The 27,476-nt window shown below is 39.7% G+C and overlaps 2 protein-coding genes across 2 annotated transcripts in view; one reads left to right on the top strand and one right to left on the bottom strand.

The window, feature by feature from the left end:
- Positions 1-2,206: 2,206 nt before the first annotated feature.
- LOC119720152 (DNA replication complex GINS protein SLD5-like) lies at positions 2,207-7,111 on the bottom strand. The gene is made up of 7 exons (XM_038189710.1): positions 6,899-7,111; positions 5,592-5,738; positions 4,655-4,708; positions 4,375-4,472; positions 3,543-3,631; positions 3,089-3,182; positions 2,207-2,421 (listed from the first exon to the last, which is right to left on the bottom strand). The coding sequence occupies exons 1-7, from the start codon at positions 6,986-6,988 to the stop codon at positions 2,325-2,327; spliced, it is 669 nt and encodes a 222-aa protein (XP_038045638.1). The 5' UTR covers positions 6,989-7,111; the 3' UTR covers positions 2,207-2,324.
- Positions 7,112-7,351: 240 nt separating this feature from the next.
- Positions 7,352-27,476, top strand: part of LOC119720150 (poly [ADP-ribose] polymerase tankyrase-1-like) — a 28,358-nt gene continuing 8,233 nt past the window's right edge. The window contains exons 1-16 of the mRNA XM_038189709.1: positions 7,352-7,561; positions 8,421-8,645; positions 9,147-9,355; positions 10,802-10,896; positions 11,967-12,104; positions 13,097-13,212; positions 13,984-14,105; positions 14,480-14,571; positions 15,478-15,556; positions 17,571-17,742; positions 21,003-21,082; positions 21,688-21,839; positions 23,095-23,260; positions 24,394-24,613; positions 25,372-25,481; positions 26,833-26,955. Of these exons, the coding sequence (XP_038045637.1) occupies positions 7,372-7,561; positions 8,421-8,645; positions 9,147-9,355; positions 10,802-10,896; positions 11,967-12,104; positions 13,097-13,212; positions 13,984-14,105; positions 14,480-14,571; positions 15,478-15,556; positions 17,571-17,742; positions 21,003-21,082; positions 21,688-21,839; positions 23,095-23,260; positions 24,394-24,613; positions 25,372-25,481; positions 26,833-26,955 (2,289 nt within the window). The 5' untranslated portion in view covers positions 7,352-7,371. The remainder of the gene's footprint in view (positions 7,562-8,420; positions 8,646-9,146; positions 9,356-10,801; positions 10,897-11,966; positions 12,105-13,096; positions 13,213-13,983; positions 14,106-14,479; positions 14,572-15,477; positions 15,557-17,570; positions 17,743-21,002; positions 21,083-21,687; positions 21,840-23,094; positions 23,261-24,393; positions 24,614-25,371; positions 25,482-26,832; positions 26,956-27,476) is intronic.

Raw genomic sequence — 27,476 nt, 5'->3', positions numbered from 1 at the left:
TGTAGCTTGGGTAGTATTAAAACTTCTAAAATTACACAATATAGAAATGGGAAGAGGATGTGTTTTTTCCTCCTCAGTTTAAAGCTAGTTAATTTGCCCATCCTTAAAAAATGTGTTTTCCAGATGTTTAGCTGACTAGGGAGGCAACAAGTGTGGGGCTTGAGGGACTCCAGGGACTACGGGGTACGGAGGGACTACCTGAAGGGTAATGAATGTATGGAAGGCACGTGTCCCCCCCCCCCCCCCCCCGGCCCCCAGCTACCGTGCGACGTACGCCACTGGCAAACTACATTGTATTGAGGTAAGCGCTGGCCAAACGTTCAGCAATAATAGAGGGCGCTGTTGCACAACTCCATGCGGTAGGTTCATTGCTTTATGATCTGTTCCGGAAAGGAAAAGAAAGGTTTTATTCATCATTGCTGCCCATTATAAAATAATAATAACGATTAAAAAAACAGTGCTAATCCTTATCTAGGTAGATAAACTCTTAAATAGATGGACGCTTGCTCTCCCCGGTCCATGCTATAATTTTGAATTCATCCCCCCAAAACAATTCCATATTCATGAGCAAAAGTGTGATGTCATTTCAGGCAGAAACCTCATTTCAGCACCAAAAGTTGCCAGAATCTTGGATATTTTGCCGTCATGAGTTTCTTTTTTCTTTGGTGATTCATTAGGTCGGGATATGGTAGTAAGCCAATGAGCAAACTTTTTCTCATAAATGGTTTCAATTTAGCAATTTTTGGGGGTTCACAATTTGAACAGAAAATTCCTCAACTGAACAGTGTATTCCTGAAATGACATCACTGCAACAGCGCCCTCAGTTGTCCGGAAAAACATGGAAAAATTAAAGTGTTTAAAGAAGGGTACTTTTCAATAAAAATAAATCAAAAGGGATGTCAAATAGTCTTCAAACGTGTAAGAGTTAAAAGTTGTACAAAATGTGTTCCTAAGAAAACTTCATCTCATGCCAACTTTCGGCAGTTTACCCAAATATGCTACAAAATGTAAACAATGACACAGTAAGTTCAGTTTAAGTACTTTTACTTTATTTACAAGTTATCAAAAAACTCAAAATCAAAGGTAGTCTAAACTAGGGACATAATTAATTTCTTTTTTTGGGGGGGGGGGGGTGGGAACAGATTCAGAAGATTTTATAGTTAAGATGATTGAGTACGCAAAAATGAAAGCAATTGTATATTTGTTTTTGCATGAGTTTTGTTAAAGTGGGTTTGTAAATCTGATTTGCATTCTAGTGGAAAGCATGGATCATGTGGGTTTTTCGGCCACGTTAAGGCCCTGATTCACTTTTCAACTTTCGAAAATAATTGAATACAATAGCCTCGTCGCTGGAAAATTCAAGTCACATGCCAATTATAGCGGGCCTTATATACTTTCCAAAGGAATCAAAGAATGGTTATAACTGAGCCCGTCCAAGGGAATGTACCTTCAACACTTTGATTGTCTATTCTTATACATCATGTATAAGTACTGATATTTTGATTGGGCTTCTGCATAGCAGCCATCTTGGTGGGTAACGGTCAAGGCAGACATCTTATAGGGCACTGCTTTTTGGTCTGCTAGGATAGTCATTAATCCTCCTGCTATTTAAGCAGTCACAGACAGTCAAACTTTTCATCCACTCCCCCTGCTATACTTTTAACACAGGCTCGTCACCAACAGTCGGATCATGTGTCAAGCAAGCACTGTGACTAATCAAAGTCAGTCAACAGACCATGAACAGACAAAGCAGGCAAGTTGTGGGCACAGCTGGCTTATCAATTACCCACAGTCAAAGCAAAGCTGTATCAAGTTACATAAACAGTCATGGCCAGTCAATCCTGCTTTATGTAGGCTGGGAATTCTTAACTGTTGAAAACAGTCACTTGATTGATTTTGACAGGAAGGACTACTTGGCACAGAGTGCATGTTTGCATAGGAGGGTTAAACCCTGAGTTATAAAAAATATAAAACATGTTTGAGGTTCGTTACATGACTCAATAATATTTTGAAAATGAGGATGTGTGTAAAATTATGTACAGCTTTCCTGTAGTCAGGCATGCAACTTTTCCTCGGATCCGCTGATTTCCTCGTTGTTTACTTCTCATGAATGCCATTACAAACTAAAAAGCACTGTACAAAGTCTGGTGTGGTTTGGAGTTTCCTCGTTTTTTCTTAATTCCAGTTGCATGCCTGTGTAGTAGGTGAGACGACCCATAAACTCCAACCCTGTCAACACTTTTGAAGCAATCCTTGGGCACAATAAGAGTTCCAGGAATACATGTATGAAGAATCAAAAATCAAACGGTAAAATGACATGATGTTCAAATTAATGAGACCGCCGCGTCAGTTACAAGCGATGCGATTGGCTGGTATCTCATGATGTACTGGGCACCTTCCTCAAGGTCGATGACCTCGGCACTGAAAAGAGAGACCAAAGAATTAACCAAGTCAACTCATGTTCTGAAACTACTACAGGGTGAGTCGAAAAGAAAGTGACCCAATGAGAACAAATATTTTCAAAAATTGACTTGTTGACTTATTGACTAGTAACTGTGAAAAATTTCCGTACTTCGCGTACTATGTTCACAAGTTTAGTTATGTCTAGTTTAATACAATCATCGCAAATTCAGCTGTCCACCAATTATCATTTACTGTTCAAATACAAGGAAACAAGGGCATTTTCCTGCCTTCATGAATGAACGGAAATTTGCACAGGAAAACGGACACAAACACCATTATTATTTGATGTTTCTCCCTTCTTAGGTACCAATTTATACTCCTGGGTGGAGAGAGGCTATTGTAGTAAAGTGTCTTGCCAAAGAACACAAGCACCATGTTCCCCTTCAGGGTTGGAACCATGTACTACAGCACATGAGTCCAACGCCATAACCATTGGACCACAGCACAGTTAAGCAAATAAGCTGTCTCATGCATGGCTAGTTCAAATTGAAGGCACACGCTGTGAACAAATCTTCTAAAGCATGCTACATGGAACAGGAACATTCACAGATGTGTGAAACTATCTTTAGAATGACACAAAGATTTCCGTGTCGGTTAAGAGCGGGTGTATAAGATAGAGACTTACTTTTGGTCATCCTCCAACTCTGGCTCGATGAGAACTTGTTCCTGCTTCTGGTTGGCTCTCAGGAACACGTAAGCATCTAGGTTGGGCTTTGGAGCTGTCAATATGAAATAGAGAACTCTCTTCAGAAGTTGTTGGTGACTGAAATTTAGCAGGGTACATTCGGAGCGCCAGCAGGGGTGTCGGTCACTTCACCAAATTTCCAGTTCGCAACATGTCACTTCGCCCCTAACTACTTTGCCCCATTGCCACTTTGACCTATTACGGGGGAAGTGACAATAGGTTGAAGTGGCGATGGGGCGAGGTGGCGATGGGGCGAAGTGGAGACAGGGCGAAGTGGTTTCCGTCCAAAAATTTGAAGGTGGTCATTAAATGTTCTAAGCAGCCTCTTCTCGAAGACTTAAGATCTGGGAAATCAAATTTAAATCTAAATTAGAAATTCTGATATGTTGCCCACCTCTTTTGTCTTGTTCCAGCGCTTGCAGGTTAGGTGGCATGTGCCTCAGGGCAACTGATTTGAAATGGTTTTCTGTGTTCTCTGCAAATCTGCAATCAAACAGGGTTTTTTAAATTTTCAACTTGTGCCTTACTTTTCCAAAATCCTCCACTATGCAAGAATACACGGGAAAATTGTGTTTAAAGTTTAATGGGCCCATCAAGCCTCATGTAAAGTTACAGCAACTTAGACGTAACTTCCTCAATCCTACGAATTTCCTGGAAAAAAAAAAGAGAGTCCAGATGGGTTTTGAGGGATACAGGAGGTCCGGATTAAATCCAATCTCTTTAATCCCAGTGACCCTACATCTGCCCATCTCAAACTCAGTTTTGGTGTCTCAACGTTGCTTTTTTACTGCTATTAGTTTACTGCATATTGCCATATTTTGGAAGATTCAGGAAACATCAAAGAAAACTGGTTAGGGTCTTATTAGTAAGAAATAGCTTGTCAAATGTGAAAATTTATTCGCCCAATTACAAACCAACTACTAAAGGAAATTTCTAAAAATGTGTCACTTGACTCATCTTTGGAAATGGCCTTCTTTCATTGTTTTCTTCAAAATGACAGCATGCCAGAAGGAATAATTTCACAGGGAGTTTAGTGTCCTTACTATTTTCAAACCAAGTAAGCTTTTCAACAATAATTTGGTCAGTTAATTTTTGGATAGCTGCAACTGAACTACTCTACCTTAAAAACAAGGGTACTGAAGTCTGTTGCCTACACTGTGTCAAAACAGATTTTTCAACAACTGTGTTTTTTATTAATTTCTTTTCAAGGTCCGGATGTAACTCACTCTTTAGCGAAGGCAAATTCCTCTAGTGATAACCTGGATGGTTCATCGTCCTTCCTCGCTGCTTCTTTCTTTAAAATATTGTGAAAATACTTCTCAATCTGTAACAAGAAAGAAACAGCCAGTACATGTAGTATTACTTATTCTGCTGAGATCAAGCTAACATTAAACTTTCAAAACAAAGAGTCAACTTCATTGAAATTGAAAGATGATGCTTGAAATTACCGTCTGATAACGGTATAAAACCCAATTTTAAATTTTGCTAACAAGCCTAACGACATACCTTTCCCAATCGTATCCTCAAGTAGCTGTTTAAAATGTACCTTATCCTGTCGATCTGAAAAACAAACAAAGGGACATCAAAAATCATTTTATCAAATGTATTTTTATTTTGGAAGAACAAATGCACTGCAGCCTTAACAGAAACAGTTCAAATGGAAGTCCCAAAACTTCCAACAATACTACAGAATTGAGTAGAACCAAGAAGAAAAAGAAAACACTGACTTTAATTTTTTATATAATTTAATTAAAGGGTCCAAGAATTTGATGAATTTTTCTTAGGAACACAGTTTATGCAACTTTCTACTCCAGTCCTCTTAAATTAATAAAAAACTATCTGACATCCCTTTTTGTTTAATTTTATTGAACAGTGCGCTTCTTTAACATTTAAAATTTTCCATGCTTTTCTGGACAATTGAGGACGCTGTTGGTATGATGTCATATCAGGAAGACACAGTTCAGTTTTGGGGTTTTCTGTTCAAATTGTGAAACCAAACTTTTCTCACTGAAAACATTTGTGAGAAAGGGTTGCTCATTAGCTCACTGCCACGTACGTGCACAGCAACGAGTCATCCGAGAAAAGAATATTTATAACAGCAAAATATCCGAAATTCCAGAAACTTTTTGTGCTGAAATAGCTGTAATATTGAGGTTTCTGAGGCACCAAAATACCCTTGAAAATGGCAAAACGAAAATTGAAAATGAGGTTAAGTGGGATACAAAGGTGCATTTTCAAGGACAGCTTAAAAAAATTACATTGCATGGCCCTTTAATCATTGTCCCCTTTATTTTATCATGGCTGAATTCAACGAAATTCAACAGCTACAGAAACTGACCTGCTTTTGTTGGAATACCGACATCAACAAAATCCAAAGAGAATTGCCTTAGATTATTGATTAACCTATTCAGCTAGTTTTGCTCTGATCTGTCAGTTGTTTTACCTCCATCTTATGAACACTGATGCGGAAGTCTCCCTTCTTGCAGCGGCTAATGTTGCTCTCCATCTGTTGGATCTGTTCCAGCATGCAGTCTACCAGCTCGGATTTACTCTCCAAGAGATCTGGAGCAAACTTCTCATTCAGCCACGCCTGCAATTAAAGGGATGTATAAGGGGGCATTGAAGTAAACATTTACAATGTAGGACAAATGGCCAAACTGAAAACATATATATGTCAGTTGTGAAGATAAAAACAAACAAGATCATGAAAATCTGCAAACAACAATCAAAATAAGCCCAACTATATGTTACATGTATGTAGGACTGATTCAAGATTCATTGACCAGTAGGCCTAGTTGGCAGTAGGCTAAACTAGTAAATGTTTTTTTGCCGTCTTGTGGAACTTTTGAAATATCGGATTCGGAGGACATATCTGCTTCACAAAATATCCATTATATCCAGGAAGGGAAAAAAATCCACTTGACAAAGCTATTGTTGATAACATTAACAAAACCTTTAATTTCAATTTGTTCAACATTTGCATAGACATGATGGACGTCATATTAAAACATGTTAAATGCACAGTCACTGGATTTCAAATTAAAAGAAAATGTCGTCAGATCTGCAGATTCCATGATCTGAAGTTCCACTTTTAACGTTTAGAGTGTGTACAACGTTTATGAACTTGACACTTTTTGGCTGATTTTCGGCTAACTTTGACAGATTTTTTGTTAAAAAATGAGTTTGACAGAAAATTTGACAGAATGGATTTTTTTTTCAAAATTCTCCAAAAACAATTATTTAACAGAAAAAAATAGCAAATTTGAAAAAAATGGTAATTTGTTTAAAATAGGTTAAATCTATTCAATGGGACAGGTTGCCTGCTGAGGTCTAGCTGCTGAGGTTCACTTGGAACCGGATCTCCGTCATGAAGCAACCACATTTTGCCTGAAATCTACGCACCTTCATGACATCTTTATGCGACTGCAGATTCTTTATAATGTAATTTGAACCTTAATTAAGGCAATACTACATCTGCCATGTCTGCATGTGATTCAAAGTGTTTACACTACAGTCTATTTCGAGTGATTCTGGCAGATTTTTGATTAATCTGACAGATTTTAAAGTGCATTTAGCAGAATTTGGGCATGACCTTACGGTCACCCTGCTTAATCCTCCATGATATAATTTAGTTCCCATCGCGATCGTTGGCTTGTCGATCGATCTTGTGCTTGTGTACAAAACGGTCCTGCATGACATGCATGATCAGCAATGTATGATGTCATGATCAGCCTCAGGTAGAAATTATACCTCTTCTATTTTCTGCTGTACATCTGCTGCCGTCATTTCCACTTCATCATCGCTCCATTCTTCAGTGATATCATCATCACCACTCGCCATTTTAATTCAATGAAAGTTTAGCTTAACTTATTAACTTGAATAGCAAAGAAATCATGAACCGGTGTTCTGTGGCTGCTGTGCAGTAGACAAACTTCCCGCGGTTGACGCCATCTTGTTTGTAAAACACGTGATTAATGAATTAACAATCGGATAAATGCTGGACCACACGATAATTACGACTTTTCAACATTTTTCCCAACACAGTTTGCTTGATAGGCCATTCGTTCAATTAATGCCAATAATGGAATGATCAAAAGAATTCTAAAAATAATTCTCATTCACTCTCGTTACGATTTATTGTTTCGGTAAGTCGACCCGAGATTATACGAATTTATGCGAGACTACACGAGATCGATCCATATCCAGACGAGGAAAATGTCATTATGGCGTCTCGGCGCAGTGCGCTATCCTCATTTTTACCGATAAGTACTGGCGCAAATGAACCACACAGGGAGTTATTTGAAGCCTGTAGAAACGGAGATATCACAAGGGTGAAAAAGCTGGCGAATCCCACCAACGTAAATGCGAGGGATACGGCAGGAAGGAAGAGTTCTCCTCTCCATTTTGCAGCAGGTTGTTCATGCTCATTCATTTCTGTGGTGCAGTCATCCTGACTCATTCGTCATCAATCATTCATTGTCATGTTTGTCTTATCATTTTCATATTTTCTATTCAATTTAGGCATAGGGCCTATTGTATTTTGTTCATAAATGCAAAATATGAAAGGAAATAATGAACCATGTTTTGATTTGACTTTCTCTTGCATGTTTTCATCTGTTCTGTTCATTTGGTTTTCGTATTAAAAAAAGGTTTGTTTTTGTCAATGAATAATATTATTATTAGTTTCACTAATGTGCCATCTTGTTCACGGGCAAAAAGAACGCGTGTTGCTAAACGCAGGCGCATTTCGGAATGAACGCATGATAACTTGGAAGCCCAAAAGTTTTCGATTGACGATTCGTACCAAGCAACGCGTGTAAATTTGCCACCTAAGCAAGATGGCGCATTACCGTGAAAGTGCTTATTTATCGAACACCCGGCCCCTTGCTAAATCTCTAATCTCACTATTTTACTGTTTTACCGACTGATTAGAAATTGAGGCAAATTTCCCAAAATATTTGAATCTGTTTAATGTTAAATTCATTTTGCAATAGAACTTTAGATTTAGAAGTATTTTTTTTACGTCTTAACAATGTAAAAATTTAACTTCAGTGGTACAGCACTGCTGCATTTTTACACGTAAAATCAACTTGTTTTTCTCCGCGGATTATCAAATGATGTGTAAATTACTACAGTTTGGTAAACACAGCTGATAAAAAAAAAATGAATTTTGTGAACTAATTATTTGGTTGAACACTCTGCTAGCTGCTTTCAAAAAAGAAAAATACATAAAAGTAAATCACAAAATTGTGTACCATCTTGCTCTGTGTAGGATTTGGTCGCAAGGATGTAGTGGAGTTCCTTCTGCAGAATGGGGCCAACGTGCATTCACGAGACGATGGCGGACTGATCCCCCTCCACAATGCCTGCTCCTTTGGCCATGCAGAGGTCGTGACCCTACTGCTCAGGCACGGAGCCGATGCCAATGCGAGGGATAACTGGAACTATACCCCCCTTCACGAGGCGGCCATCAAGGGCAAGATTGACGTCTGCATTGGTGGGTATCATTATGGACTCGGCAAAAATCCTGCAAAATCCTCCAATTGCCACCAAGAAAAAAGTTGGATTCAGCCTCAATCCTCCAAAATCATCCGTTATTTCTTGAATTTTGTCTGTGGAGGGTGACCACTGCCTCAATCCTCCAAAATTCTCCGCCCATTACTGCTATGGTTTGAGGCAGTGCGAATGGCGTGCCGTGCGGATGAAATACGAGAAAAACACAGGGCTGATTTATGCATGCCTGAACGTAACCAATGCAAGATATGGCCTACTGGCTTGACGTAATGCATCCTCCACAAAAAAGCGATACATCTTTGCCATTCGTCCTCAATCCTCTTAAATCATCCCAAACCGGCAGGACGATTGTGGAGGGTTGAGGAGGGTTAGGGTTAATCATGTAAAAATTATGCATAACGTTACATGTAAGTACAAGTATGTAAGTGCTGTCAGTATCATTTTGAGTACTGTAACAAAAAAATGTATTTATTTGGCTGAACAGTTTTGCTTCAAAATGGTGCTGACCCCAACATCAGGAACACAGATGGCAAGACGGCTCTGGACCTTGCCGACCCGCCTGCCAAACAGGTCCTGACTGGGGAATACAAGAAAGACGAGCTACTGGAAGCCTCACGCAGCGGCAATGAGGAGAAACTCATGGGGCTTATTACCCCTCTCAATGTCAACGGTCATGCTAGTGACGGCAGAAGGGTAAGTATGCTTAACCTTATGCTATTCCAGGAACGTGGTGTTTGTGCCCTTGGGCAAGAGACTTAACCAGTTTGCGCCGGATGACGTGTAAACATGCAAAGGTTTTGTGGTATTCGGAACAGATGACGGATAAACACGCACAGAGCGAGGCCAGAAATATCTGTCGGCGACCCTCTCGCAGCAAGCTAGGCTGGAAATATGAGTGTGCTGTCCGAGGGTGATGGCTTCAACCCGCCTGGCTTGAGGTCGAATGAAAACTTATTCTGCGCCTTATTCCGTTCTTGTCAAAATAATCCTGGCATGAGCTGGTTAACTAAAATTGCCTCTCTCCACCCAGGAGTATGAATGGGTACCTGTGAGGGTAGAGCACCGAATGTGCGCTGATATTGGCTGCCATGTGGTCCCATGGCCCAAATGAACGGGGGAATAATGATTGTAAAGCGCTTTGAGATTGTTGATGTTGGGTGCGATGGGTCGATTCTGTAGGATATCTCGGTCTTTACTTACCTTTAAAAAAAAAAATCCTACAGAGTTGTGAATTAGAAAGAAAAGGTGTGCGACTGGTGGCAGCGCAATCGATCAATAGCATCATGATCGACCGAAAGCGCAAACAATCGACCGATGGCGCTCATTGACCATGCCCAACATTGATATGATGGAAAGTGCTATAAAAGCATTAACATTTATTTTTTATTCATTTTTGTATTTATTCAGTCAATTTAAGAATTTAAGGTTTTGTTCAAAATGATGTCTTTGGAGAAACAAGACGAGGCAAGTTGGTCCCAGAGTGCACAAAATTCTATTCAATTGATTTAATTCAAAATGGCCATTTATGCTGGAAGTCTTTTCATGCATGTGGGCTACATAATGGGCCGGATTTAGCCCATTCATTGGCGTTATGGGGTAATCCAATTCGATAGCACTGCCTGCCTCACGACTGACATTGTCAGTCAGTCAATTAGTTAGTGAGATAGGTTCAAAGAGGACACTTGGCTGGCCCTCTGGGACCAGCAAAAAACCTGAGGTCTTTGTGTTTATATACACAAAGTCTTGAACACACATATTCAGGCAACATGAGCCGTTACCAGCGACCAGCACCCGATTTCATGAAACTCATCGTAACCTACGATGCATCGCCGCGCTGCGACGCGTCGTATCCCTACGATGCTTTGCAGCTGTGACGTATCCTGCGATCCATTTCACAAAACACTTCGTAAGAGCGACGCATTGTAGGTGTATTTATAGCACAACACGGTGACTGTTAAATGTATTTATTCAATGTACAGTAAATAGTTGTCTGATATTCAGCAAAGAGTTTCGGAACTCCTCTCGAAAAGTTTTTAAAACATAAAACAAAATGATGGACGTATAATGCAGTTTATAAAGGAAAACAAGCAGAAATTGGGCTTGGAGTCTTGACTTTCATTGTTTGGTTTTTTTTTTCAGTCTACTCCTCTTCATCTTGCTGCTGGCTATAATCGTGTCTCCATTGTCCAGCTGCTACTGCAGCATGGTGCTGACGTCCATGCCAAAGACAAAGGGTGAGTTGCATTTCACTGCAAGCAAATTATTATTATTAAACTTCCATCCATACTTGTTGCAAGGGGGTGTGATTATACACTTAAGTGCTCGGATAAAATGAAATAGCATGATCAATTATGAGCCTCCAGATGCAGAGTGCCAAATTATTAATTGAGGCAAATATGGTAAATTGTCAGAAATTGTCTTAAAATATCTGACCACAATTTCCACACAAATGAAGCATGGTATCACCTGGGCCCAATTTCAATGTGATGAAACTAAAGTGCTGATATTAGTTAACCCTAACAGAATTCAACCCATCAAACCCCAATGGCATGTCTTGTTGGAATCTGTCAGGATGGGTACAGTACCCCTGAACTGACAGTCTTTTACATTGGATTGGCACACTTCAGAAACAAAGTCGGAAATAAGTGTGTGCAGTTTCCCATATGGTGTTGGAATTTGCCAGGGTGGGTATGGTTCCTAGTAAATCATGCTAGGGAGTTAGCATTAAGGGAATAAATGTGTGCTTGGCTGTTTTTAAACAAGTACGTTTAAAGTCGGCTACGGGCCTGGACGCGGGTAATGGCCGAACCGAAGGTGAGGGAGTGACAGGGACGTTATCAGGGACTAAGCCCCCAGCCGGTTTTAAATGTACTTGTTTAATACCGGCCTAGCACATATTGATTTCCATTCATAAATACCTTTCAGTCAAAAAGTCAAAACAAGTCGGAAATTGACACATTTCCAACGATTTTGTTTAACAATTTGACTTCAGGTTTTGTGAAACACCCCTCTGGCCATATCTATGGTATGTGCTTTGCGCGAGTAGTACTAACTCCTTATTTGGAAATTGGCGCGCAGCGCGTACTGCGTGATGTGGCGCAGAATGCAGCGGTGTTTTATCAGAGGTTTAAAAGCACCCACGTGACCCGACCAATAGGAATTTGTAAACTATCTGAAGTATTTATGACTTATTGATTATCTTTGCATGTAATCTATTAGATTTTGATCTGAAGTTTGACTCCTGTTTTTAGAGTAATGGTGAACAAATTACAAGTGACTTTTTTTTCATCCAACTTTCTTGTAGCGGTCTGGTGCCGTTGCACAACGCATGCTCCTATGGCCACTTTGAGGTGACAGAGTTACTTATTAAGCATGGTGCTAATGTCAACGCAATGGACTTGTGGAAGTTTACACCACTGCACGAGGCTGCCTCCAAAACAAGGTAAGATCACTCTCAATTGTTCATGCAAATCAGCCCATATATTTGCACCGCTCACAGCGAAGCTTGTGGCTTAGCATTCCTTTTTGGCGAACGGGACTTTCAGTATCATGGTAGTTGATGGTCTTGTGTCATGAATATGTGTTCCAAGTGCCACTTCCATGTGTAAAACATTTGTATATTGTACTATTTTTTTTTCAATTGTATATTCTTCTTTTGGCGTATTTTTTTTCTATTTAACTGAATCTATGCTGATGAACTCAACTTAAGGTTTTTAACTAGTTCATCCTAATTTTTGATGTAAACGATACAAATATATTTCTGGTCAGGTTGTAAATCATAGTGTTGCGATAGCGTATTCCTTCTGTGTGTTTGTCTGTTTGTTGGAACGTATAAACACTGCCTAAAGGGGTACCGGAACAATGGGAGGTACCCCACAAGGAATGCCCACCGACTTGCGGGGTACCGTTTTGGTACCCCACAAGTTTTTTATGAAATAGATATATGCATTTTACTCAAAAACTAGGATTTCCAAGGTGGGTTGATCTGTCGCAAATGGAAGAGTTTTAGAAAAGGGATATTAAGTCTGAATTTCAGCCCAGGAAATTAATTCTGGTTAAAATAAGAGCATTTTGACATTAGTGTGGGACATTGCAAAATTTTAGTACACGAGAACAAAGGAAGTACCCCACTTCTATGCCTGTGTAAGGGTGTGTGGGTGTACATGTTCTTCATGACCCACGAGGACCCACACACAAAGGGAGAACAACAGATCCTTTCAGTCCTTGGGAGTTGTGTCTTTTGTTGGAAACGGTCCTCTGTAGTAAGTTTGTGTGCTTAGTCTATCGGAGAGTTTATATTACAGGGACAAAGGGAAACACAAAGCATTGTCCTCGCGAGTACAGTAAAACAAGAGTTTGTGTCTGTGTTTGTGTTATGTTTTGGTTAGGTTAACTCTTGTCAGCACGATAACTTGAATCCTTGAATATCCCTAGGCTGGAGGTGTGTTCCCTCCTGATGAGCCATGGGGCAGATCCCAACATTGTCAACTGTCATTCCAAGAGTGCAATCGATGTCACGCCGACGAAGGAACTCAAGGAGATGTTGCAATGTGAGTTCAAGTTAAGATTTTGGTCATATCTGGGGATATGATAGATGATGCATCGTAACTTATGTTGGCTGCTATAACCAATTTCAAGAAACTTACACATTGACTGATGGTTGAATGCACTGTAACTTTCCTGGCAACACATTATGTTACAATGAGTCATTGGGTCTTCTTAGTTTGTTTCAGAGCCAGTTTTATGACATAAAATTAAAGAAAAAAGACACAAATAAAGGGGTTATTTAAAAAAATGTGAACTTGGAGGTACACAAACGGAGATGTGATGTACCTTGCATAATGATGTATCATGAACTAAATAATTCAAATGGGAGCTCATTTTCCGGTCAGGTCACAAAATTTTCTGCTTTTATGTTTTGTGATTTTGAAAATCTGACAATTCTTTAGCACAATATCCTAAACCTTTCATTGTTTGCACATTAAATAGAGCTGTCTATTTTTGAATAATTTCAGTATTTGATTATTCGAAATTGTTTGTTCGGACCACTTGTTTGAACTGGCAAAAAGCTATTCGAATCGGCAAAATGGTATTCCAACATTCGGTTGATGATCCAATATTCGAATATTCAAATATTCGGGACAGCCCTAACGGGACAGCCCTAACAGTGAATACATGAAACAGTCATGCTTTTAATGCCAAATATACACTTGGCACATCACACTTATATTAAGTTTAATGCAGTGGTTTACTCCTACAAATTTACACACAAAGAAACATAGACTGTGTGTATTAACAGCCAGTTAACATGTGCATTTCAGATGAATTTCGAGGCAATGCAATCCTAGAGGCTTGCAGGCAAGCCGACATGACGCGAGTCAAGAAACAAATTGCCCCCGACTTGGTCAACTTCAAGAACCCTCAGACTCTAGACAGTCCCCTGGTAAGTCTATCAGCTGTGATTGTGTGTAAAATTGACTTTTACGTGTATCAGGAAAAACCCGTCTTGTGGTTTTACTTTGTACTAAATTCTTCAGGTATTTTCGCTGGTCCTAGGGGCCAGCCTATAGTATACATATAATGAAATATCATGAGTACAATGGTAAGAATAATTTCAGCTCAATATTCCGTTTGTCACCGAATGAAAGTATTCATGCCTACAGAGAAAGTAGATGTACACGTACATATGCATTAGAAGCGCATCAGCACTGAGTTTTGAAATGAAAGTATTGGAAAGAAAATCTCATTTTTTTTAAATTTGATATTTCACTTTCTAGTTACTGTACAAAATGTATAATTGTTTCCCCTGTCCTTCAGCACTGTACAGCAGGGTCTGTCTTTCCCAAGAGAAGACAAGTTGCGGAATTACTCATCAAGAAAGGTGCTAACATACAGCATAAGAACAATGAGTAAGTTGTCTAAGACAGAAATAAGTCAATACAAAATAATATTCACATTGTGTCAATAATTTCGTAGTCAAAAGTGCAGAGGAAACGACAAGGTTAATTAACCCTAATTCCCTAGGCATTTTGCTATGATGCCACCTCAATCCTGAAAAATTCTCCAACTGCCTCCATGTAAAAATAGCATACAGCCTCAATCCTGCAAAATCCTCCAGCAATCACTGTCAATATGTTGAGGCAGAGCCAGTGACATCATTGAGCCGTGCGGAGGATTTCAAGTATAATCTAGGCCTACATTTATGCACGGCTGAGCATAAACAACAAAAGGTCGCTGCCTTAAAAAAATATGATTGGTTGTGTAGATGTTTTCAGTTACCACTTTGTACAGAACCCCAAACATTTTTGCCCCAAGTGATGAAAACTACACTGACAGCAAAATACTAAATTGATTTCCAAGTCGGCATGGCGTAGCTGTACTTTCCTTGCCTTCCACCGCTGTGACCCGGGTTCGATTCCTGCCTGGGCCAATATGTGGATCAGGTTTTCAGTCCCTACTTGACTCAGTGGGTTTTCCTCAGAATATTCGTCTGGGATTTTCCTCCCACATCTAAAACTGTACTATCCTCACATTATCTTCTCTTTACTGAGCCCTGTGGGAGACCAGTGGATTCAACTGAATTGACTACCCAGTTAAAATAAGAGAAGTAAGAAATAAATCTGGAAGGAAATCTGAATCCTCAAATATCCACCTCTCTGCAGGAACTTGAAGTAAAGTTTTGTTTTCTCAAATTTAGTAAAGAGGCTAGGCTCTACCTTCCTCAACTCTTCAAAATCCTCAAAATTTTGAAGGATTTGAATGATGAGTAGCGCTAGTAGTTGTTCATAAGTTCTTGTCAATTTTGTTCTCTACAGAGGTCTGACACCATTGCATGTTGCAACAGAGAAGGGCTATGTGGATGTCATGGAACTCTTACTCGAAAATAGTGCCAAGGTAGGTAGATATTGAGGTACTTAATAGGGCTGTGCATTGGAACCGGATAGCAGAGTACCCAACCGCCGATGTCAGGACCGGTTCCACGTTATGGGATTGGGGACACATAACAAACTTTGCAAATTACTCAGTAACTTCTAAGAAAATGAAAAAGTGAAGAATTTGAATGCCTTTTGTGGGGAATTTTCAAAATGAAAACCAGGCTACATGGAAAACCAAAACAGATTTCATATTTAAGGGCGATTCTTCAGAAATTGAACCTTAAACTAGTGTTTTGGGAAAAAAGTTTTTTTTATGTGATATAATAAAAATGATTAAAGTGTTGTTAGTATAAAGTAAAAATGCAACTTTCATAAGAAGTTTCATAAGTTGGTCTTTCCGTGCATAAATTAGGCTAACTTTAATTACAAAATGTCACACATGTGACCAATCAAAATGTCACACACGCGACCACAGAACAATTCTCATGTAGTAAAACTAAAGCAGAGGATGTACATTGTTTATGCATTCTGTAAATCACCAAAGACTAGTCTTACTCCAAAATAAGTATCGGTGTGTGTGTCCTTGGAGAGAAAAGCGTGTATTTCCGGTATGGGCCGGATAACATTTTTACGTCTGATGTCACACGTGACCAAACTTTGACACAATTTGTGAAAGAAGAAACTATACTCTGAGGTAGGGAATAAAAAGTACTGACCTAATGAATCAGTGAAAGTACTATGTCAGATGTAGTTAACAAGGGGTAAGGCTTCAAAAATCAGACGAGCCTAATTTTATGTCACACAGTGACCAAAGAACGACCCTTAAGTGCATTTTAATGTGTGACAGATGACAGTTTACGCTGTAAAGCTATAAAGCCCTTCAGACGTGGCTCTGAATAGAACCAGCAGAAAACTCCACGTTTCGGACATAGTGCTCTGCCCGTCGTCGGAAGCCCAAGAAATCAATTAGGTGATGGGTGGTTATTGTAGGAGAACTGGAAGCGGTGAACGTCGGAGATGTCAAAGACGTAACTCTGGAGCCTAATCTAGGACTATATCAACATACTTGGGGGACTCAGGAGAAGGCTCTACTTTGACACCACTTCATAGCTGCCAACTGTTAAGAATTTTTTCGTAATTATTACGAATTGTTTGTTAAATTACGAAAGTACGATTTGCCACTAAAACATTACGAATTTCCCATTTTCTACCTAACGAAAAAAAATATACTTGTAAAGTATCATTTTTGACCGAAAACTTCTGGCGAAATGTCGCGATAATGGATGGACTGGTGACAAGTCTAATAAGAATGCAGTCAAGCACCTGATAGACATCAATGCAGTGTGCGCAGTGGAGTACTTGAGGACCAGACTAAAACTATTTTTCAATGGTGTGTCATTTGTGTGCATCTCGTGGATGTGTGGTTGTGTGTACTGTATCTGAGTACTTTCCAGTGACAATCGTGAGCACATTTGGTCGCTTATTGCCGGGATGAGACCCATCAGTGCGATATTTTAATCATGGAATTTAATAACAGTATGGTTGGAATAATTGGTAATAGAGTTTGAGTTTGTCACAACGTCCAGAAAAGATAAATCAGCGTGCGTTTGCAAGGTATGTTGGCGGGATGTTTCTATTGCATACGGTGGCCCTAAATCATTGTGTGTAAAAACATTGATACGAACTTGAAACTCCACATCGATAGCATGCATCTCAAAAAAAATATGCGCACGTTATTATTGTTATTATTTATTTGACTTCAACAAACAAATACAGACATTGAAACAAAATTAATTTAAATTGTTTTTTTTTTTTTTTTTTAAATTATCTTTTGGCCTACAGTACATTATCATTCACAACAAGAAGGGTATGCACATGTATGTGTACATGTAAACCATGTACCTGTACTTGATGTTGGTAAAGCTTTTGATAAAACGAGCAGTTGAAAATGACCGCGCGGGTTGATTACTAATTGGGATTTTGAAAAGTTGGCAGCTATGCCACTTCTAATTCCTTTTTTTTTTCCACCGTAGGTGAATTCAACGGACAACATGGGCCAGACACCACTCCATCGAGCTGCCCGGGAGGATATCCCAGAAGCCTGTCGTCTCTTGCTGTCCTACGGTGCAGACACCACGGTGTTATCGTTGCAAGGGTTCACCCCGGTACAACTGGCTTCCGAGGGCGTGCAGAAAATCATACAGGGTAAATCTTTTCCATTCCTAAACATATCTTTAGGTTATCTTTAAAAAGTGTGTTTTTGAATTGCAACACCACGGACATCATGGCAAGCATTGGTGCTGCAAATTCACAAAAGTTGGACATGTTTGAACTGGACACATTTTTGAGAAATAAATAGCCACTGCAAACTGCTTACTGACTAGATTGATGTAATTTTTACAAATCCTATAAGTTTGAGGGTCTTTTGGCCACTTAAGCTCGCTGCACGCCTTTCCGATTCTACCAGTTCACCAGATCACTGGTACGTTTTTTCCACCGTTGCTTATACCGCAACGTTAACATGATGACCAGTCACATGATGACCAGTCACACAATGACCAGTCACATGATGACAAAATGGCAGCTGTCAATTTTGAATCTGGGCTTCCTTCGTGAATCTGATTGGTTAACTTTAAATATCGCGTCCGGATATATCGGATGCGAAAAAAAATCAACATGTTTGATTTCATTGGTCGCCCGGTGTAGGGTTAAATCGGTCCGATTTTTTCAGCACACTCCTCTCGGATCTATACGTCCCATGGCCTGATGATCTGGTGAACTGGTAAAATCGGAAAGATGTGCAGCGGGCTTTAGAAAGATCCTGCTAGGACCTAAACTTTAGGGCACTCTTACTCTTATGATTTTCATTAAGACTGTCTAGATTCTTCATAATTTATCATAAGATTTACAAAGTGCATTAAAGGTTGAATAGATCATTTGTCATTTGTGCATTTTTGTTTCGTTTCAAGCAACAGAAGCACTCAAAATCTAAAGAAGGGTGCTGAACAACTAACCTGGTGAAGTTTTAGCTCTGTGAATGCTGTATATTCCAAGAAAACAATATTCTAGGATCTCAATTTATATTTCAAAAGTTGCTGTGCAGCCATTCCATGTAAGGGTCATCACCAAACTCAAAAATTGAAGTGAAAGGAATAAATTTTTGTCAGTTATATTTGATAAGAGGAATATTGAAACCATCTAAATCTCAAAAGATTTTTTAAAATAAATCATTTGAATTAAAATTTCAGCCTCCTGAACATGGATGAATTTTGTGGGCAAAACGGAGGGTCAGGGGTATAAATCACAAACTGAGGAAGTAATTGAAGCTCATTCATAAGATTGTGCTTTATCTGCATACATTTGGTAGCTATTCCAGTCTATTTGATAAAACATTGAGAATTTTTCGAAATGTCTTCAGTATTTTCCCACTATTTCATCGTGAAAACACCCTCAAAAATATGTCACGCTAGTCACAAAAAAGGACTTTTTTTCAGATAACTTAATAACTAGAGAGGGATTCAGCTAGTGTTTGATATTTGTAAATGAAATAGTGGTGGTCTATCAATAAAAGTATGAATATTCTTATTTGCTCTACATTCCTTGTAGAAAAAATCTCAAGAATGTCACGCGAGTCACGCATGATGTATGTCACGCGAGTCACCAGGGGTGGATTCAGGAATTTTCGCAGGGGGGGGGGGGTTTCATCAGCCAAAAAATTTGAAAATGTACACACGTTTTTTTCTCTGGACACTCACTTCCGTAAAATAAAAAACTGGGAGGGGGGGGGGGGAGGCGGGGGACGGGGGGTGGGGGGGGGGCTGGTACCAATTTCAATCGGGGGGCGCTGTTCAAATTCGACGATTATTAACACATTACAGAATGGTGTACCGTATTTTGAACAGGCGGACATTAGACCAGTATAATGTTTTTGGGGGTGTCGCGGTGAGGGGGGGGGGGGGGGGGGGGGGGGTTCGACTTATTCTTCAGGAATTTGTATGAGAATTTTTTTTTTGACAGAGCTGGGGGGGAGGGGGTTGACCCTCCCAAAAAAACCTCTGGATCCGCGCCTGGTCACAAGCCAGGAATGTTTCATTTACATGTAATACAAAGAAACAATGCCATAGGCCCTATTAAATTATAGAATTCGAATTAAGTCTTTAAAAGCATTAGTTATGTAACAAGAAATTGAATCAGTTTTTTACAAATGTATATACAGTTGAGTCTCGTTAATACAAACTCGTTCGGACCTAGCCAAATTGTTTGTTAAATCAGAATTTTGTACTAAGAGGAACATAAGTCCCATTCATTGTGCACATAAATGCACAGTCGGGACTAAGGCTTTATGTTTGTTATAACCAGAATTTTGTATTAACAGAGTTTGTACAAACGAGATTCGACTGTACTGTATACATTCCGATACAACTGCATCATTAATTGCAGCTCGATCTTACCATTTAAGGAAACTGTGACTCTACATGACCAAGAATTACAACTGTTTTCCTGAAATAATCACCCGTGGATTGATGACATCACTTCTTAACTAAAATTCCAAAACATTTTTTTCTCTCTATGTCATTGTTAAGGATATTGTGTTTAAACCAGATTTCCACCCCCAACATTTGCCAAAGTAAAGGGATAAATAGCAGTTTTCACACTCTTTCATAAGGTAATCACAGGTAAATCATTTTTATTAATATAATATTATGATTTGATTCGTTATACTAAAATTACAGTTATAATGTGAAAGTGAAAAGCTACTGTGTCACGCGAGTCACGCATTTGTGTCACGCGAGTCACATTTTCTTCAGGCCATTTCTTACAACAAGGGATATTTGGCACAATACAACTTATGCATGTATTGGGTGAGGGTATTAAGTTCTAAGTTCTGTAAGAATAATTTTTAGAACACTGGTAGATCCATAGGAAAAGCTATTTGAATCAAGGGATGTCAAAAATCCCTTTTTCTATCCTGTCACGCGAGTCACGTCAAAGAAACTGTGATACATGAAAAAATAGCGATTTTAAAGTAATCATATAAAGACTAAACCATAAATTCACAATGCCCTGACTCAAATACATGCTAATTTGAGTTGAATAAATGCCAGGTTAACAACAGTAATGCATTAAAACTTTACATTTTGTTCAAATGTCACGCGAGTCACCATGGAATGGCTGTGTGTCATATTTTGAATTGCGCCCCAAATCAGCATCTGGAACACGTTCTCATTCAGCCGATTACAGTGACGCGGTGTCACGCACTGAACCGAGGAATAAAAGCAACTGCGCGCTTGTGCTTCGTGTCAACAACTTTCATTGTTTTTTTCAAAGTGACAGCATGCCAGAAGGAATAATTTTGCCAGTTAATTTTTGGACAGCTGCAAATGATCTACTCTACCTTTGAAACACTGCGTTATCTTTTACACATCTGCTGTTTTCGTAACTGTAGTTTCTTTTGCCGTTTGCAGTTGAACAAAGGTTGAATGCGGTGGATGAGAGCACTGAGTTTTTGGAATTCTCCAAGGCAGGCGACTTGGATAACATACAGGTGAGAATCATCATTTTTAGGCACATTGTACAAGCAGCTACCATGAACAGGTAGATTTTTGTTCGGCCTATTTTCCGAGTTTTTCCTCATAGGCCAGTTTCATCTCTGATGATAAGATGCTGTGGGTTTTGTGTATATTTGGACGAAATTGCTCATAAATGCAGGTACTATGCACCATTAGCACGCAAACCCACGCATGTTTACGTTACATACCTAGTGTGGACATTCCCTTGGTTTCGTGTAGTTAAGAAAAACCTCTGAAAAAAACTGATTTTACTCTCACTGTGAAAACACTTTCAATCCAATTTTTTTTCTATGATTCCCTTTAGTGTTTCTCATTTTGCCACCGATAAACCTAACCCAAAATGCCTCTAAACCTGTTTTCCAGAGAGGGGGAACACTGTGTAGACGTGGGGAAGTCCGCACAATGTCGCTGCTACCTGGTTTATGTGGACCTCTTTCGTTCGGAAGTCCACACAGTGAATGTAATGCCTACCCACACACTCAAACTCTCATTAGTATGTGATTCAGTGCCATCTACTCTACTTCCAAACTGTGTGCAGTTCTGGTAATGATTACTCCATCATTTACTCTCTTCCATTCAGTCACTCGTGTCCAGAAACCCACATATTGTGAACTGTCGAGACAAGGAGGGAAGGCACTCCACGCCCCTGCATTTTGCAGCAGGCTACAACCGGGTCGCCGTGGTGGATTACTTACTGCAGCATGGGGCTTACGTCCACGCCAAAGACAAAGGGTGAGCCTCTCAATTGTTTCCTAGCAAGGGCTGCTTCTTGGAGAAGATTACTAATCGGGGGAACGTGATGACTATACACACATGAGGCCCTATTCAATGGCGAAAGCATTATGCAAGCTATTGTGCAAAGCTGCTGTTCTGTAATGGATTATCTGAACAATAGCTAGCACAGTGTTTTCGCCATTGAAGGGGGCCGTCGTTACAGAATTAACAATGCGCCCGGATTGGTGTATACTTTAACCCTAACTCCCCAGCATAATTTACTAGGAACCATACCCATTCAGGCAAATTCCAACATCCACATGGGAAATTGGAGACACAAGCTGTTGGACTTAGCTTCTGGAGGCATGCCAACCCCAGTGTAAAAGACCATCAGTTTAGGGGTACTGTACCTATCCCAACAGATTTAAACAAAACCTGCTGTTGAACTTTGATGGGTTGAGTTCGGTTAGGGTTGATTGAATATTTGGACCAAGTACAGGACTTTTGAGTATCCCCAAAATGTGTGTGTCCCGTTAAGCCTCCTGCTATTTAAAAAGTCACAGACAGTCAAAATTCACTTCCACTTCTATACTTTCATGAAAAGCTAGTCACCAACAGTCAGATCATAATGTCAGGCAAGCACTGTGACTAGTCAAACTGGGTCAACAGACAAAGCAGGCAAGTTGTGGTCACAGCTATTTTATCACTCACCCGGACTCAAAAAATAGCTGTATCAAGTTACTTAAACGGTCCCAGCCAGTCAATCCTGCTTTATGTAGGCTGGGAATTCTTAACTGTTGAAAACAGTCACTTGTTTGATTTTGACTGAAAGGACTACGGGGCATAAAATGTATTTTGCATCGGAGGGTTAATATACCAAACTGTTGTTTGCCTGTCACTATGTTTTGACTGACCACTGCCATGTCCGACAAAAGTCGGACATGCCTAAAAATTCTCTTTTTTGAAGTGAGTTGCAGAAATGTAACTAAACATTCTGCTACCAGGCCCTGGGCACGACAAGTTTTCTTTTTTTAAAACATATCAAAACCTCATTTATTCCGTCACTTCTGAAGGAATTTTTTATGCCAGAAAAGGCCAGAAACTGAAACAACGTACTGCCTGCACGTAAATTTTTATAGGAAGGAGAACCTTAATGACATTCTCTTGGGGCGCTTTTTATCTGTTTAAGATATTTCCTAGGTTCATTGATTCCTGAAAGGCATCCATTACGCTGAAATAACCTTAATATTTTTTTCTTTCTTGTAATTTCTAGTGGTCTAGTTCCCCTACACAATGCCTGTTCCTTTGGCCACTATGAGGTATCGGAGCTACTGATCAAGCATGGTGCCGTGGTCAACGCGGCCGATCTCTGGAAGTTCACCCCGCTACATGAGGCAGCCGCCAAGGGCAAATATGAGATCTGTAAACTACTACTTAAGGTAAACACTTAATTTAGAGTTTAAAGTTGTCGGCATTGCTGATTTCCGTATGTTGGGCTAAATGGTGATAATGCTGTTTTGTTGCCGAAACAGCTAACATCCATAGTTCATGGAATGCATTGTCTTTGTTTTTAAGAAATGTCACTATCAAACTTGTTACAATCAATTTCAAATGCTGTCGTGTTTTGCGTTGTGTATTGTTGACCATCTTGCACAGTACAGGAAATGCAGTACTCTGGTATGCATATGAGTATTCTCCAAGTCAGTCCTTGTTTTCGGTATTGGCATATCCAGCTCATTGGTTAAAAGATTACACTAAAAAATCATGGGTTAAAGGAAACGTCAATGTTACAGTTATTTCAGTGCAAAAGTTGCTAGAATTTTGGATACTTTGCTGTCATAATTTATTTTTTCTTTGGGGATTCGTTGTGTCAGTACATGGCAGAAAGCCAGTGAGCAAACCTTTCTCACACGTTTTCAATAAAGCAAATTTTGGGTTCACAATTTGAACAGAAAACCCCTTAACTGAACAGTGTCTTCCTGAAATGACATCACAGCAACAGCACCCTTAGTTCTCTGGAAAGCATGGATTTTTAAAAAATGTTTAAAGAAGTGCACTTTTGGGGTAGTGTGGCCTAGTTGTTAGGGTTCGTGACTCATAATCAGAGGGTCAGGGGTTCGAATCCAGCCGTTGGCCATATGTTGTGTCCTTGGGCAAGCCACTATACCCCCACTTGCCTCTCTCCACCCAGGAGTATACCAGCATTAGCTGGGCAGTAACCTGCGATGGACTAGCATCCCATTCAGGGGGAGTAGAAATATCCCCAGTCATTTCATGCCACTGAAACCGGAGATAAACGCTGGCCTGATGGGCCACATTGGCTCGTGACAGACTTTACTTACTTTCTAAAACAATTAACCAAAAGTGGATGTCAAATAGTTTTCATACATTTAAGAGGAGTAGAAAGTTGCACAAAAATGTCTTCCTAAGAAAAATTCATTGTATGAACCCTCTAAATTGTTGACGTAATGAAATGTATTCCTTGTAACAATGTTTGATGATCCAGCCTTTTTGCTGCATTAACAGTTTAGCCTTGATGCTGGAATTTCCTCTTCAAAACTTGTTCAAACAGCACGGTGCAGATCCAGAGAAGAAGAACCGCGACGGCCACACGGCGTTAGACCTGGTCAAGGAAGGTGACCAGGACGTTCAGGACCTGCTGAGGGGGGACGCTGCCCTGCTGGAGGCTGCCAAGAAGGGCAATCTGGCCAGGGTCCAGAAACTGGTCACTCCTGATAACATCAACTGCAGGGACTCCCAGGGAAGGAACTCTACCCCATTACACTTGGCAGGTGCGTGTCTCTAAAGAAAAAAAACTGAGAACTGTCTAATTTTCTGTGGAAATGTTCAATTTTGCCAAAAGCAGTCATCGAGAATGTTCCCACCCCTAACAATTCTGTTTGTACTGCCGAGTACAAGTAGACTAGTGTAACACTGTGCTGTAAAGGCTTGTTCATACTTCAACGCAAAAGCAAAAGCAAAGTGAATTTCACAACGTCAACAGTTGAAGTTACATTGTCATGAAATTTGCGTGAAGGACAAACCAGCCTTACGTGAACAGAATCGCTTCCAAACTCGGAATCAGTATTTGCGACAATTTGTTTAGGAACTGATTCCCTGTTATAACTGATTAAAGTGTGAGTAAAATGTATTTTTTCCTCCGTTTCTTTCCGAACTACACAAAAACAAAGGATTGTCCACCGTAGGTATAGAAGATATTAAGTGTGGATGTTTGCACGAGTTTATCTTCCATGGGTGTTTGCCTGCAAAATGGGCGACAGACAGCGAAGTCTCGTATTGAGTGAAGGGTTTGAAGTTTTATAAAACTAACAGGATGAGAGGATTCTGTTAGGACTTGTTCTTGTATTGGTGATTCCAAATAAATTGGTACCCTTTGATGGATTCAGAATCAATCCCAACTTTGTCATATTTGCCTTTTGCATAATGCAAATAATGTTAAAAGTCTAAGTACAATTAAGGGTATCACACCATGGACAATTTTGTAGCGTGGAGTTTTTATTAATGGCTGATTTAAAACACTTCTTTTCAGCTGGGTACAACAATGTGGAGGTTGCAGACTACTTATTAGAACATGGTGCTGATGTGAACGCCAGAGACAAAGGCGGACTGATACCACTGCATAATGCCTCATCCTATGGGGTAAGTTACTAGCTTAAACCTGAACATTTTCTGACCTTCGATACACTGAGCCAAGAAGCCCTGCCTCACGATATTCTGACCACTCACAGCAGTTCAACTAAATGCCCCACAAAAGTCTGACATGCATGCACTTTACGTATGACTAGTTCATCTGCAACTAGCATTGTGGCATTTAAGAGACGAACATATTTGCCCACATATACATAGGTCAGGGCTTAACCCTCCTATGCAAACATACATTCTGTGCCAAGTTGTCCTTTCGGTCAAATCAATTCAAGTGACTGTTTTCAACAGTTCTGGGGCGGATTGCAATAACCGGTCTTAAAGCTGTCTATGCGCATTAGACGGTCTAAAAGTTCTGGCTGTCAGTCAGTCTATAAGTTAGACCATTGCAATGACACGGTCTAAGTATTAAGACAGTCTTAAAATAGTTAGCCTGGGTAGGGCTGGCTTAAAATGGTCTATAGTTGGGATTTTTGGAATTCACTGGTGTGTTGAATTATTCTTTCCTAACATGTTTTTTTCAGTTGATGATCAGTGTGTGATAATCTTAAAAAAGAAAAAAGAAGAGAATACTGCTTGGATGGAGGATTCTCCAGGATAGAAGGAATCTTCTAGAATTTTTTTTAATGACACCGAGTTGTACTGCAAATGCAATATTCTCTCAACATAAAATCTTGGAATTGACAGATTTGATTTCGTTTGATTTGAATCACACAAACCTACAAAAAAATGTGTGCAGTCTCTCCGGTATTTGCTCGTAACTATGGAATGTTTGTTTGTGAATCATTACTCTAAGCGGGCTTTGTAAATACCAGCTTATTGCAATGGGCTAAGTTTGGTGTCTTAACCAAGACCGTCTAAGAGCAATAGCAGGCTAAAATCGGACTGGCTTAGCCAGCCGAGTTAGACCGCGTTATTGCAATCCGCCCCAGAGCTCCCAGCCTACATAAAGCAGGATTGACTGGCTTTGACTGTAGGTGATTGATAAGACAGCTCTGCCACTGTGAGTGGCATCACGACTCAGGACCATTCCAGCGAATTTGTCAGACTTCCACTGCTGTGACCCTGGTTCAAATCCCGCCTGGGCCAATATGTGGATTGGGTTTTCAGTCCCTACCTGATTCCGTGGGTTTTCCTCAGAATACTCTTCTGGGCTTTTCCGCCCACCTCTAAAACTGTAATTTCTTCACATTGTCTTCTCTTTACTTGGCCCTATGGGAGACCAGTGGATTCAACTGAACGGGCTACCCAGTTAAAATAAGAAATAAATAAATAAATAAACTTTCTTCCTCCTATTGTTTGAATTTAACACAAAATTTGATGTTTGTTTATTTGTTTGGGTACACAGCACTTGGATATTGCCTCGTTACTTATCAAGCACAACACCTGCGTTAATGCTGTGGATAGGTGGAACTTCACACCCCTACATGAAGCAGCCCAGAAGGGCAGAACACAACTCTGTGCTTTATTGGTAAGAGGAACGCTTTTGGTATGACGAGCTACTGTTAGTGACTTGCCTATCTAGTTGACTGACCATATCTTGTGGTGTGGTGCATCTAACCACAGTTGTAATTGAGTCAATTGTGATGCGATCAAGCTAACTTAGTCATTTGTTAGCCCTTATCAAATTTTTTTTTTTTTACATTTTTGAATAGAGCTATCTTTACGTTTATATTTCGTAAAAACCCCTTGTGAATACGACCTTCCGTTCAGAAGTTATTGGACTTATATATACACAGGCAGATCAGAAAGAAGAAAACAGAGAAATCAACGATTCAAAATTGGAGTGTTTATTAAGCAACAATAAACTTGCTTTATTTCAGATTATTGAATATTAACTCCTTAGTTAAATGTCACATTTTACCTGCTTTATCTTGAGGTTTTTCGAAAAAAAAATAGTTCACATGAAAGAGGACATACGTAGTCTTCTAATTTTACAAAAAAGTCAATTTTGAAATTTCCACCCCTACTGACAAGTTTTAAGCTGTATCT

The sequence above is a fragment of the Patiria miniata genome, unplaced genomic scaffold, assembly GCF_015706575.1.
Source record: "Patiria miniata isolate m_02_andy unplaced genomic scaffold, ASM1570657v1 HiC_scaffold_9, whole genome shotgun sequence".
Lineage (NCBI taxonomy): Eukaryota > Metazoa > Echinodermata > Asteroidea > Valvatida > Asterinidae > Patiria > Patiria miniata.
Note: the sequence above shows the minus strand (reverse complement) of the source record. Positions and strands in the feature narration are given on the sequence as shown.

Bases quoted from the DNA above. Each gene is read 5' to 3' on its own strand.
- LOC119720152 (XM_038189710.1), bottom strand. From the start codon at position 6,988: ATGGCGAGTGGTGATGATGATATCACTGAAGAATGGAGCGATGATGAA. The intron at 5,739-6,898 runs GTATAATTTCTA...CTTTAATTGCAG, and splicing joins TACAGCAGAAAATAGAAGAG to GCGTGGCTGAATGAGAAGTT. The intron at 4,473-4,654 runs GTATGTCGTTAG...TTCTTGTTACAG, and splicing joins TGAGGATACGATTGGGAAAG to ATTGAGAAGTATTTTCACAA.